The 12,910-nt window shown below is 46.2% G+C and overlaps 2 protein-coding genes across 2 annotated transcripts in view; both read left to right on the top strand.

Annotated features, from left to right (window-relative positions):
• LOC306919117 (neurexin-3a-like) overlaps positions 1 to 9,819 on the top strand; it is a 112,979-nt gene extending 103,160 nt beyond the window's left edge. The window contains exon 20 of the mRNA XM_079531953.1: positions 9,700 to 9,819. Coding sequence (XP_079388079.1) covers positions 9,700 to 9,815 — 116 coding nt within the window. The 3' untranslated portion in view covers positions 9,816 to 9,819. The remainder of the gene's footprint in view (positions 1 to 9,699) is intronic.
• Positions 9,820 to 10,214: 395 nt separating this feature from the next.
• On the top strand, positions 10,215 to 12,285 carry LOC306919118 (neurexin-3-beta-like; the record flags this gene model as incomplete). Its single annotated transcript, XM_079531954.1, has 1 exon — positions 10,215 to 12,285. The coding sequence occupies one exon, from the start codon at positions 10,215 to 10,217 to the stop codon at positions 10,689 to 10,691; it is 477 nt and encodes a 158-aa protein (XP_079388080.1). The 3' UTR covers positions 10,692 to 12,285.
• Positions 12,286 to 12,910: the final 625 nt, after the last annotated feature.

Here is a 12,910-nt window from a genome sequence, read left to right as displayed (position 1 = left end):
GTCTACGTATTATCCGTATGCTACCGTCTACGCTAATATCCGTATGCTAACGTCTACGCTATTATCCATATGCTACCATCTACGCTAATATCCGTATGCTAACGTCTACGCTAACCGAAGCCCAAACATTAGTCAAACAGAGGCTGTTCCACATCTCTGATATATTGAGTTTCCCTTTCTTAATTTGTTTTCACAGATTAAAAACTAAATCTATTTCAAGATGAAAATTTGCTATACTTTATTCCTTTCACTGAATCGTTAATGAAAAAGTATATATATATATATATATATATATATATATATATATATATATAAATATACATATATATAAACTAAAGCAACAGTGTGAAGTGCATGGCTAAGGAGTTGCAGGTTAGGGTTTCTGTCACAGAACTTCCTTCTTCTCTGTCGGTGTGTTTTTTTCTCTCCAGAGGTGTTCTTGTCCATTTCTTCTTCCTCCTGTGTATATATTTATATGTATATATTTAGAGTCAGGCCTGTAGAGATAGATGCTCATTGTGTGTTTTCCTATCCTCCATTATTATATATATATATATTAGAGATAGTTTCTCATTGTGTGTTATTCTATCTATCCTCCATTATTCCTTCTTTACAGCCAAAAGCTCAAATGCCGGCCGCCCGCTTCGATCAGCCGTTACATGGACATGGCAACTGACTCTCACCACCGTCACCCTCATTATGCCCCTCCTACTCATCACCTCATAGGCTCACGCCTTCCTGACTCCTCCCCCCTACTCCTCCTACTCATCACCTCATAGGCTCACGCCTCCTGACTCCTCCCCCCTACTCCTCCTACTCATCACCTCATAGGCTCACGCCTTCCTGACTCCTCCCCCCCTACTCCTCCTACTCATCACCTCATAGGCTCACGCCTTCCTGACTCTCCCCCCCTACTCATCCTACTCATCACCTCATAGGCTCACGCCTTCCTGACTCCTCCCCCCCTACTCCTCCTACTCATCACCTCATAGGCTCACGCCCTTCCTGACTCCTCCCCCGCCGGACTCCTCCTACTCATCACCTCATAGGCTCACGCCTTCCTGACTCCTCCCCCCTACTCCTACTCATTACCTCATAGGCTCACGCCCTTCCTAACTCCTCCCCCCGACTCCTCCTACTCATCACCTCATAGGATCACGCCTTCCTAACTCCTCCCCCCTACTCTACTCATTACCTCATAGGCTCACGCCTTCCTAACTCCTCCCCCCCTACTCCTACTCATTACCTCATAGGCTCACGCCTTCCTAACTCCTCCCCCCCTACTCTACTCATTACCTCATAGGCTCACGCCTTCCTAACTCCTCCCCCCTACTCCTACTCATTACCTCATAGGCTCACGCCTTCCTAACTCCTCCCTCCCCGACTCCTCCTACTCATCACCGCATAGGCTCACGCCTTCCTGACTCCTCCCCCCTACTCCTACTCATTACCTCATAGGCTCACGCCTTCCTAACTCCTCCCCCCCGACTCCTCCTACTCATTACCTCATAGGCTCACGCCTTCCTAACTCCTCCCCCCCGACGACTCCTACTCATCACCTCATAGGCTCACGCCTTCCTGACTCCTCCCCCCCTACTCCTCCTACTCATCACCTCATAGGCTCACGCCTTCCTAACTCCTCCCCCCCGACTCCTCCTACTCATCACCTCATAGGCTCACGCCTTCCTAACTCCTCCCCCCGACTCCTCCTACTCATCACCTCATAGGCTCACGCCTTCCTAACTCCTCCCCCCTCGACTCGCCTCTCCTCCCTCTAGAAGAGAAACAAAAAAAGAGACAAATTATGTACAGCCATAATCCATCCATCTTAAAGAAGCAAAAACAGGACAAATTTTAAGAAAAAGAAAAAAATCTATCTGATGACTAGAGATTGTAGATATTTATCGGATTAAAAAGAAGAAGAAAAAAAAACACATCCTATTTAACACGAAAAAACTTTTTTTTGTAAAGAGAGACAGAAAAAAAGATAGCCTGGAATTATTTATTGAAGAAGAAGAGAGAGATTTAAAATTTATTTTTCATGTTCTGTGGTGTGAATGTAAACCATATGTTGTTATATCCCTGCTTTAACTGTCAGAGGTCAAATTGTTTATAAATAAATAAATATCCCCCACACGTATTCTAAGAACCGTTTTACATAGCTTTCCTTTCTGAACTCTTTCCTTCAACGCCAAAACCACGCGAGGAAATTTGTTGATGTAAGTTCACACACACGCACGCACACACACACACACACGCGCGCACGCACGCACGCACACACACACACACACACACCACGGTATCGTTGGTATTGATACCATTTATTCTTCCTCTTCCTTGGGTGTGACCAGAGCCATAGAGTAAGACAACTCCGTTCACTTAATTGGGCTTCAGTCCAATGGAGGCTCTCCTACATAGACTTCTATTGGCTTCAGTCCAATGGAGGCTCTCCTACATAGACTTCTATTGGCTTCAGTCCAATGGAGGCTCTCCTACATAGACTTCTATTGGCTTCAGTCCAATGGAGGCTCTCCTACATAGACTTCTATTGGCTTCAGTCCAATGGAGGCTCTCCTACATAGACTTCTATTGGCTTCAGTCCAATGGAGGCTCTCCTACATAGACTTCTATTGGCTTCAGTCCAATGGAGGCTCTCCTACATAGACTTATATTGGCTTCAGTCCAAGAGGCTCTCCTACATAGACTTCTATTGGCTTCAGTCCAATGGAGGCTCTCCTACATAGACTTCTATTGGCTTCAGTCCAATGGAGGCTCTCCTACATAGACTTATATTGGCTTCAGTCCAAGAGGCTCTCCTACATAGACTTATATTGGCTTCAGTCCAATGGAGGCTCTCCTACATAGACTTCTATTGGCTTCAGTCCAATGGAGGCTCTCCTACATAGACTTCTATTGGCTTCAGTCCAATGGAGGCTCTCCTACATAGACTTCTATTGGCTTCAGTCCAATGGAGGCCCTCCTACATATACTTCTATTGGCTTCAGTCCAATGGAGGCTCTCCTACATAGACTTCTATTGGCTTCAGTCCAATGGAGGCTCTCCTACATAGACTTCTATTGGCTTCAGTCCAATGGAGGCTCTCCTACATAGACTTCTATTGGCTTCAGTCCAATGGAGGCTCTCCTACATAGACTTCTATTGGCTTCAGTCCAATGGAGGCCCTCCTACATAGACTTCTATTGGCTTCAGTCCAATGGAGGCTCTCCTACATAGACTTCTATTGGCTTCAGTCCAATGGAGGCTCTCCTACATAGACTTCTATTGGCTTCAGTCCAATGGAGGCTCTCCTACATAGACTTCTATTGGCTTCAGTCCAATGGAGGCTCTCCTACATAGACTTCTATTGGCTTCAGTCCAATGGAGGCTCTCCTACATAGACTTCTATTGGCTTCAGTCCAATGGAGGCTCTCCTACATAGACTTCTATTGGTGAAGAGTGACAATGTCCTTGACCGGAAGTAGGCAGAATGCATTGGACTCAGGGCAACAGCCCAGCTTTAATGATCTTAAATCCCATTATTGTAGATCGTGTTTTTGTAATAGTACAACATAAACATTAAAGATACTTTAATTGTCACTGTACAATACTTTTAAACAGTTGTCATGTTGCTCACAAATTGCTGATATTTGCGCCGCCCCTCGTTGAAAACAATGTATTTCCAACTCCAGCTTGTCCCTCTCCATCCAGGCTGTATGGACAGCTTGTCTCTCTCCATCCAGGCTGTATGGACAGCTTGTCTCTCTCCATCCAGGCTGTATGGACAGCTTGTCTCTCTCCATCCAGGCTGCATGAACAGCTTGTCCCTCTCCATCCAGGCTGCATGGACAGCTTGTCCCTCTCCATCCAGGCTGCATGAACAGCTTGTCCCTCTCCATCCAGGCTGCATGGACAGCTTGTCCCTCTCCATCCAGGCTGCATGGACAGCTTGTCCCTCTCCATCCAGGCTGCATGGACAGCTTGTCCCTCTCCATCCAGGCTGCATGGACAGCTTGTCCCTCTCCATCCAGGCTGCATGAACAGCTTGTCCCTCTCCATCCAGGCTGCATGAACAGCTTGTCCCTCTCCATCCAGGCTGCATGAACAGCTTGTCCCTCTCCATCCAGGCTGCATGAACAGCTTGTCCCTCTCCATCCAGGCTGCATGAACAGCTTGTCCCTCTCCATCCAGGCTGCATGAACAGCTTGTCCCTCTCCATCCAGGCTGCATGAACAGCTTGTCCCTCTCCATCCAGGCTGCATGAACAGCGCTCGAGTGCTCCGTTTTCTGACCCCTCAATGCGGTAACTCTGTCTACTCTATGGCTCTGGTCTGACCCCTCAATGTGGTAACTCTGTCTACTCTATGACTCTGGTCTCAATGTGGTAACTCTGTCTACTCTATGACTCTGGTCTCAATGTGGTAACTCTGTCTACTCTATGACTCTGGTCTCAATGTGGTAACTCTGTCTACTCTATGGCTCTGGTCTCAATGTGGTAACTCTGTCTACTCTATGACTCTGGTCTCAATGTGGTAACTCTGTCTACTCTATGGCTCTGGTCTCAATGTGGTAACTCTGTCTACTCTATGACTCTGGTCTCAATGTGGTAACTCTGTCTACTCTATGGCTCTGGTCTCAATGTGGTAACTCTGTCTACTCTATGACTCTGGGTCTAAAAACGTAAAGTTGCAGTTTGTATGTATTGTTTTTGCGTGGGGTATGTGAACTATATACATTTACTTTATTTTAAGTACTTTTACTTCTACTGCACTACATCTCAGATCCAAATATTATACTTTTAGTCCACTACATCTATTTGAAATCTTTAGTTATTAGTTGTTTTGTAGATTTTGATTAATTATTACAATTTACAATGTAGGCATTAATCCAGAGCAACTAACAGTAAGCAAGAAGAACAAAATGGTGATACATCACATACATATAAATAGTCGTAAGCTAAGAACCTAACAGTGGAATATCTATATAATGAAACTATACATAGATACTACTGTTTATACTGCTATGAAATGCATAAAATGCTAAATACGTTTTACAAAACATACATTAACCACTTCGTCTAACAAGCTCACAATGTGTGCTTGTAGATCTGATAATTCCATAATATTTGTATAGGCTACCTTTGACCTTTAACCTTTAAGGTTATAAGGTATTTATAATATTTGTATAGGCTACCTTTGACCTTTAACCTTTAAGGTTATAAGGTATTTATAATATTTGTATAGGCTACCTTTGACCTTTAACCTTTAAGGTTATAAGGTATTTATAATATTTGTATAGGCTACCTTTGACCTTTAACCTTTAAGGTTATAAGGCAAACAAGTATTTCTACATTGCAGTATTGATACTTTTACTTAAGCAAAACATTTTAAGTACTTTTTCCACCACTGGGTAAATAAATAAATACTCACCACTTTATAGGAACTGCTGCTCAGATGCATATGACATCACAATTTCTAATCGGCCAATCACATTGCAGCAACTCGATGTATACAACTTGAAACACAATTGCAACTTTTAGACACCTTTTAAAGTGCAAACTGCATCTTTAAGTAAGCGTTGTGTAAAGTAAAGGATAGGAAAGGGTTGACATTAAGGCTTGTCCGGTTGTCCGGGACAAGTAATACATCTTTCAGGACAAGTGCATTAAAAATGTCCGTTGGACAAGTGACTCTTGGTTTATCTGTTTCTGTGACGCTCCTAGCAGCCAACAATATAGAGCGTGCAGTCCCGCCCCCTTTCATGACGACACCAGGCCCAGGAAATGAATCCCAATGCATTTTTCCTCATAGGCATTTCAAAAAGTATTTATTTAAAGACCTTTTAAGCGTCGTACGAAGCCAACTCGAGTCGTGACAAATCATGACAACAAACACAATATTTTGGACCAAACAAATAATTACAAGGAAGAAAATCAACCTGTTAACCTGTTGTTTTTTTCTACTTTATAATTCTTTGTTTGGCCCAAAACATTGTGTTTGTTGTCTTTGTCCGCGGCGTAAACGTCTTTAAATAAATACTTTCTGAAAAGTCTATGAGGAATGAGGGCGGGGCTGCGACGCTCTATGGTCTGGCATTATTGTCTGTCTTTCATAATAATCACCTCTCCATAGCCCAATAAGGACTTTGATCTTTCATGCATTCCAAACACAGCCATAGATCGGTCATATCCGCGTGTATTTGGAATACACGTAAAATGAGAATATTCATCTAATATTCCAACAATGTATTAACCAATACGTTGATTGATTTCAAATGATTTCAAATGTATTTGTGTGTGCTCGTGCTCCGGACAAGTGCCTCAAAAAGTTAATGTCAAGCCCAGGGGGACCCAAGCACCGTGGGTCCCCGAGTACCCACCTGCTGTTGATTGTTTGTGAAATTATAGAATAATGTGCCTTGATTTCATGTTCATGTCTTGACGTGTCATAGGATATATTTGCATGAATAGAATGTATAGGAGATGCATGGTTGGATGTCTGTGTGGATGTTGGCTTTCTGAATGTTCACCCTGCATTATGGCGGTTAAAGGCCAATGATGTGCTGCCTTTGATGCATTCATTGATTTAGAGAGAGCACTAACGACTAAAGACTCACCTGTTCTTATCGTCGTGCATCGAAAACAACAGATCCACACAAGCTCACGACGCGCTGCACGTTGCTTGTGAGCTTGTAGATCTGATGTTTTGGTGCGTTCAGTGTGAATCAGGCTTTAAAGGCTTTAAAGGCTTTAAAGGCTCTTCCTTTTTGTTCCTTTGGTGTCGTCGTTTGGTCTTGATTTGGATTTGGCACGGTTTTCAGTTTGGTCTTGGTTGATTTAGCATTTAGGTTTTTGAGTTCATGGTGAGTTTCTATATTTTATTGTATTTGCATTTTGTGTTTTAACTTCTGGGTCCTTTTCTGGACTCCACTTCCGGGAGATGACCTTTAACCTTTAACGACCTCTTTGAAAATCTTCATGTATTTCCAACAGCAGCCATATTGGAAAGGAAGCGTCTTCCTTACTTCCTTCACTGGTGTTACCTTCACGGGCTCTGTTCCATTCTGGTCAAACAGAGTCAGTGTTAATGATGCTAATGAAGGCTCTGTTCCATTCTGGTCAAACAGAGTCAGTGTTAATGATGCTAACGAAGGCTCTGTTCCATTCTGGTCAAACAGAGTCAGTGTTAATGACGCTAATGAAGGCTCTGTTCCATTCTGGTCAAACAGAGTCAGTGTTAATGATGCTAATGAAGGCTCTGTTCCATTCTGGTCAAACAGAGTCAGTGTTAATGATGCTAACGAAGGCTCTGTTCCATTCTGGTCAAACAGAGTCAGTGTTAATGATGCTAATGAAGGCTCTGTTCCATTCTGGTCAAACAGAGTCAGTGTTAATGATGCTAACGAAGGCTCTGTTCCATTCTGGTCAAACAGAGTCAGTGTTAATGATGCTAATGAAGGCTCTGTTCCATTCTGGTCAAACAGAGTCAGTGTTAATGATGCTAATGAAGGCTCTGTTCCATTCTGGTCAAACAGAGTCAGTGTTAATGATGCTAATGAAGGCTCTGTTCCATTCTGGTCAAACAGAGTCAGTGTTAATGATGCTAATGAAGGCTCTGTTCCATTCTGGTCAAACAGAGTCAGTGTTAATGATGCTAATGAAGGCTCTGTTCCATTCTGGTCAAACAGAGTCAGTGTTAATGATGCTAACGAAGGCTCTGTTCCATTCTGGTCAAACAGAGTCAGTGTTAATGACGCTAACGAAGGCTCTGTTCCATTCTGGTCAAACGGAGTCAGTGTTAATGACGCTAACGAAGGCTCTGTTCCATTCTGGTCAAACGGAGTCAGTGTTAATGATGCTAACGAAGGCTCTGTTCCATTCTGGTCAAACAGAGTCAGTGTTAATGATGCTAATGAAGGCTCTGTTCCATTCTGGTCAAACAGAGTCAGTGTTAATGATGCTAATGAAGGCTCTGTTCCATTCTGGTCAAACAGAGTCAGTGTTAATGATGCTAATGAAGGCTCTGTTCCATTCTGGTCAAACAGAGTCAGTGTTAATGATGCTAATGAAGGCTCTGTTCCATTCTGGTCAAACAGAGTCAGTGTTAATGATGCTAATGAAGGCTCTGTTCCATTCTGGTCAAACAGAGTCAGTGTTAATGACGCTAATGAAGGCTCTGTTCCATTCTGGTCAAACAGAGTCAGTGTTAATGACGCTAATGAAGGCTCTGTTCCATTCTGGTCAAACAGAGTCAGTGTTAATGACGCTAATGAAGGCTCTGTTCCATTCTGGTCAAACAGAGTCAGTGTTAATGACGCTAACGAAGGCTCTGTTCCATTCTGGTCAAACAGAGTCAGTGTTAATGATGCTAATGAAGGCTCTGTTCCATTCTGGTCAAACAGAGTCAGTGTTAATGATGCTAATGAAGGCTCTGTTCCATTCTGGTCAAACAGAGTCAGTGTTAATGATGCTAATGAAGGCTCTGTTCCATTCTGGTCAAACAGAGTCAGTGTTAATGATGCTAATGAAGGCTCTGTTCCATTCTGGTCAAACAGAGTCGGTGTTAATGATGCTAATGAAGGCTCTGTTCCATTCTGGTCAAACAGAGTCAGTGTTAATGACGCTAATGAAGGCTCTGTTCCATTCTGGTCAAACAGAGTCAGTGTTAATGATGCTAATGAAGGCTCTGTTCCATTCTGGTCAAACAGAGTCAGTGTTAATGATGCTAATATACTGTATTATTTCCGAACGCACCCCACATTCCTTGACACTTGAATCAATCAAAAAATCCTTTATGGCTGCTGTGCGTAGAGACTAGTAGAGTAGAGACTCTGTGTAGGACTTGTTAAAGGGACACTTCACCCCTTTTGCAACCAGATCTTACTTTAATGATGTTTGGGAGACAAGAATCTCTTTCCTGGGGGTTTATACGTGGGTAATTTGTGTTTTTAGTTAATTCAGTATTTCAAAGTGTCCTTGGGCTCCATGATGTCATGGACACAGGGGCTCACTTCCTTCCTGGACTACATGTTGTCTCAGTGAGACAGCCCCTCCCCTATCCACAAGGAGGAGCAGTGGACCAAAGCATTATGGGAATTGTAGTCGAGGAAGGAAGTGAGCCCAGTGTCCATGACATCATGGAGCCCATGGACACTTTAAAATACTAAAATATCTAAAAACACAACACACACACACACACACACACACACACACACACACACACACACACACACACACAACCTGAACTTTGAACATTGAGTGGATTTTCTTTCGGCTGGAATTTTCTTTGTGTGTTCTGAAGCCTTCTGAAGCTGCAATGAAAACAGTGAAAACAGTGACTGCTGGCAGATTCTAGATGTCATACATGGGATTTGTGGACGCTTACCTCACAGCCCACAGGCCAATCGGAGCACTCCTCCAGACCACAGAAAAATCTACTGCATGTTAACACATTGTGTGATAACATGTTAGCATGTTAGCATGCTAATGTTAAAAGTTCAGATTGTTTGTGTTCAAATTGAGCGCAGAAAACCTAAAAGAAATAAGAAAAAAAATGCATGTCATCTCCCGGAAGCGGCATATAGGAACCGGATGGAAGCCCCTCCCCCTCTCATTTCGACCAACCAACATGTCCGTATTGTCGTTCTAACATGTCTCCCTGTTTCTGTCCCCTCCCCTTTCCCCCACCCGACCACACCCACCAGGAGGTGAATTAGTGACCCCGCCCCTTGTTGAGGACCCCTCCTCCTCCTCTGTAGCTCCTCGTGCACCCCCCCCCCTCCATCCACCACACCCCCCCCCCCCCCCCCTTCACCATTAACGAGACCCGCCAAAGAGCCCCGTGGCCCAGTGAGCCGGTGGGCGAGCAACGAGGCAGCCATGATTGTGATGATGATGATGATGATGATGATGATGATGGCTTGGTGAGATCGCGGGGCGTGGCTTTCTGGGGAAGGCGTTCGAGTCTTGGAATGAACGAACGAACCCGCCCCGACCTTCCTTCCTTCCTTCCTTCCGATCGACGATGACGACTCCCGTTTTTACCTCCCGGTAAAACAGATGAGACCTTGTTGTTGTTGTTGTTGTTGTTGTCGTCGGACTGCCGGACTGCTTCCTCTTCTCCCCCCCGACCGACGCTGCCTCAACCGCCCCAAAACGGCCACCAAAACCCCCACCCGGCAAAACCCAATAGCCGCGAAACGCTAACGCAAAGCTCGCCATGAAGCGCCACCGAGCTAGCGTTGCACCCCCCGCCGCCACCACCACTAAGCTAGGCCGTGCCAAGCCGCCATTACGCCCCCCTCCCCCCTCCCCCCTAATAACCTCCCCCTTCATAATGTCCCGTAATGTTACTCCGCCCACAGCGCTCCCCACCACCCAGCCGGGCGTCAGGCGAGTCCCGCCCCCGGGGGGCGGGGCTCCGTCGGAGGCGGTCGTCCGCGAGGCGAGCAGCACCACCGGGATGGTCGTGGGCATCGTGGCGGCCGCGGCTCTGTGCATCCTCATCCTGCTGTACGCCATGTACAAGTACAGGAACAGAGACGAGGGCTCCTACCTGGTGGACGAGAGCCGCAACTACATCAGCAACTCGGCCGTGACGGCGCAGAGCAACGGCACCGCCGCGGACAAGACGCACGGCGGGATGAAGGGCGGCGGCAGGAAGCAGAAGAACAAGGACAAGGAGTACTACGTCTGAAGAGAGAGAGATGCTCGCCCAGCCCGCTAGCGCCACCTAGAGAGAGAGAGAGTTAAATACGGAGAACGTCTGAGAGAACATTTATTTATCAGTTTCCTCGCGGAGGAGCTATACGACCAACGATGGTATTATATATTAAAAAAAAACACATTTGAAGCTCATTCTGTGGCCCAGCGCTGACGTGAACTCAGTGGGCCCCCACGGGGCCTAACTCTGGGGCCCCTCGCTGACGTGAACTCAATGGGCCCCCACGGGGCCTCCCTCTGGGGCCCCGCGCTGACGTGAACTCAATGGGCCCCGCGCTGACGTGAACTCAATGGGCCCCCAGGGGCCTCCCTCTGGGGCCCCACGCTGACATGAACTCAATGGGCCCCCAGGGGCCTCCCTCTGGGGCCCCGCGCTGACGTGAACTCAATGGGCCCCCACGGGGCCTCCGTTCTGGGGCCCCGCACTGACGTGAACTCAATGGGCCCCCAGGGGCCTCCCTCTGGGGTCCCCCGAGGGCCCAGGCATGGACCAGGGGCCTCCCCTGGGGCCCCCGAGGCCCCAGGCATGGACCAGGGGCCAACCCCCTGGAGCTCTGTAACATAGAAGCACACTTACTATAGTAAGCATTACCGAGAAAACAGGCTGACTAGAGCGAAACTTTTTAGTGACCGTAACTCTTGTAAATCTGCCGGGAGGTGTTTATGGGTGTAGTTTAGTTTATCGGCAAACATCATCCGCATAAACGCTGACTTTTATTAGAGCTACGTTGATCTTTGGCGTTTGAAACTGAACGAGAAGAAAAAATATATACAAATAAACGAAACAAAAGTTGTTTTTCTTTTTGTAAACTTGTTGACGACGACCTCAGAAAGGCTCCTAATCGGGACCATTTTCAGCATGTAGTGCTTCTTAACGCAGAGCGGGTCAGGACACCAAATCATTGTACTCGTCGATGGAAGTAAAAAAAAAAGACTCTTGCCAGACATGGATATGACAAATATTTGTATTGTTTATACATTATATGAGTGTGGTTTCCTTCCCTTTTTATTTACTTTTGTTGCTCTGAGCAAACGAAGAAAAAATATCTATATATACAATTGCTGTGTATGAAATGAAACCCAGTGGCTAACGGTACATGTGGTAGGATGGATTAGCTCTGATTTCAACAACAACAACTATTACTCTCATTGTGGGACAGAGTGACTCTGATAAACAACATATATACTAATGTGTGCTTTATGGCGCCCCCATGTGGTCGGTTTATCTTGTCTCGGTTTTGAAAAAAATAGTAACGAGAAAAAAAAAAAAAAAAAACAAGCAACTGATTGTAAAATGAAATGTGCATGCCATCCTGAGTCTGTGGTTTGTACCGTTGGGTTCCCGCGCACCGCGGACATGGTGCGCGGCACGGTGGAGAAGTGACGCATAAAAAACGTCCCCCCCCCCCACCACCACCCTTTCCCCCCCGGTTCAAGTCCCGGTGGGGGTGGGGGGGAGGGGAGAGGGGGGGTGGGGGGGGGGGGTGGAGTTTTCTTTTTCTTGGACGTGCTAGTTCTCGACGAGGCCAAAACGATGTATCCTATATCGTCAGATCGGAAACTTTTTGCAACCCTCAAACTTTTTATTTATTATTATTATTATTATTATTTATTTTTCATCCCTTAGGTGTGGGGGGGGGGGGGGGGGGGGTGATACAATGTCCGCCACGAACCGTGCAAGTAATATTCTCTTTTATCAGTTAAAAAGAGGAAGGTGTAATGTTGATTTTATCAGCCAGGTGCGTCTGTGTGTGGGTTCCATCGCCGCCCCCTAGTGGCCAAGGGTTCCATCGCCGCCCCCTAGTGGCCAAGGGTTCCATCGCCTCCCCCTAGTGGCTATGGGTTCCATCGCCGCCCCCTAGTGGCCAAGGGTTCCATCGCCGCCCCCTAGCGGCCAAGGGTTCCATCGCCTCCCCCTAGTGGCCAAGGGTTCCATCTCCTCCCCCTAGTGGCCAAGGGTTCCATCGCCTCCCCCTAGTGGCCAAGGTTTCCATCGCCTCCTCCTAGTGGCCAAGGGTTCCATCGCCTCCCCCTAGTGACCAAGGGTTCCATCGCCTCCCCCTAGTGGCCAAGAGTTCCATTGCCTATAATATGGTTGTATTTTCTAACGGAGGGCGACGGATGCAGTAACTTATACTACAAACAAACACTGTTATAAACGTCTATTACGAAAAATAAAACCTTAAACGTGAA

This window comes from Electrona antarctica (genome assembly GCF_951216825.1).
Source record: "Electrona antarctica genome assembly, contig: scaffold_57, whole genome shotgun sequence".
Classification (NCBI taxonomy): domain Eukaryota; kingdom Metazoa; phylum Chordata; class Actinopteri; order Myctophiformes; family Myctophidae; genus Electrona; species Electrona antarctica.
This window is presented reverse-complemented; position numbering and strand designations above follow the sequence as displayed.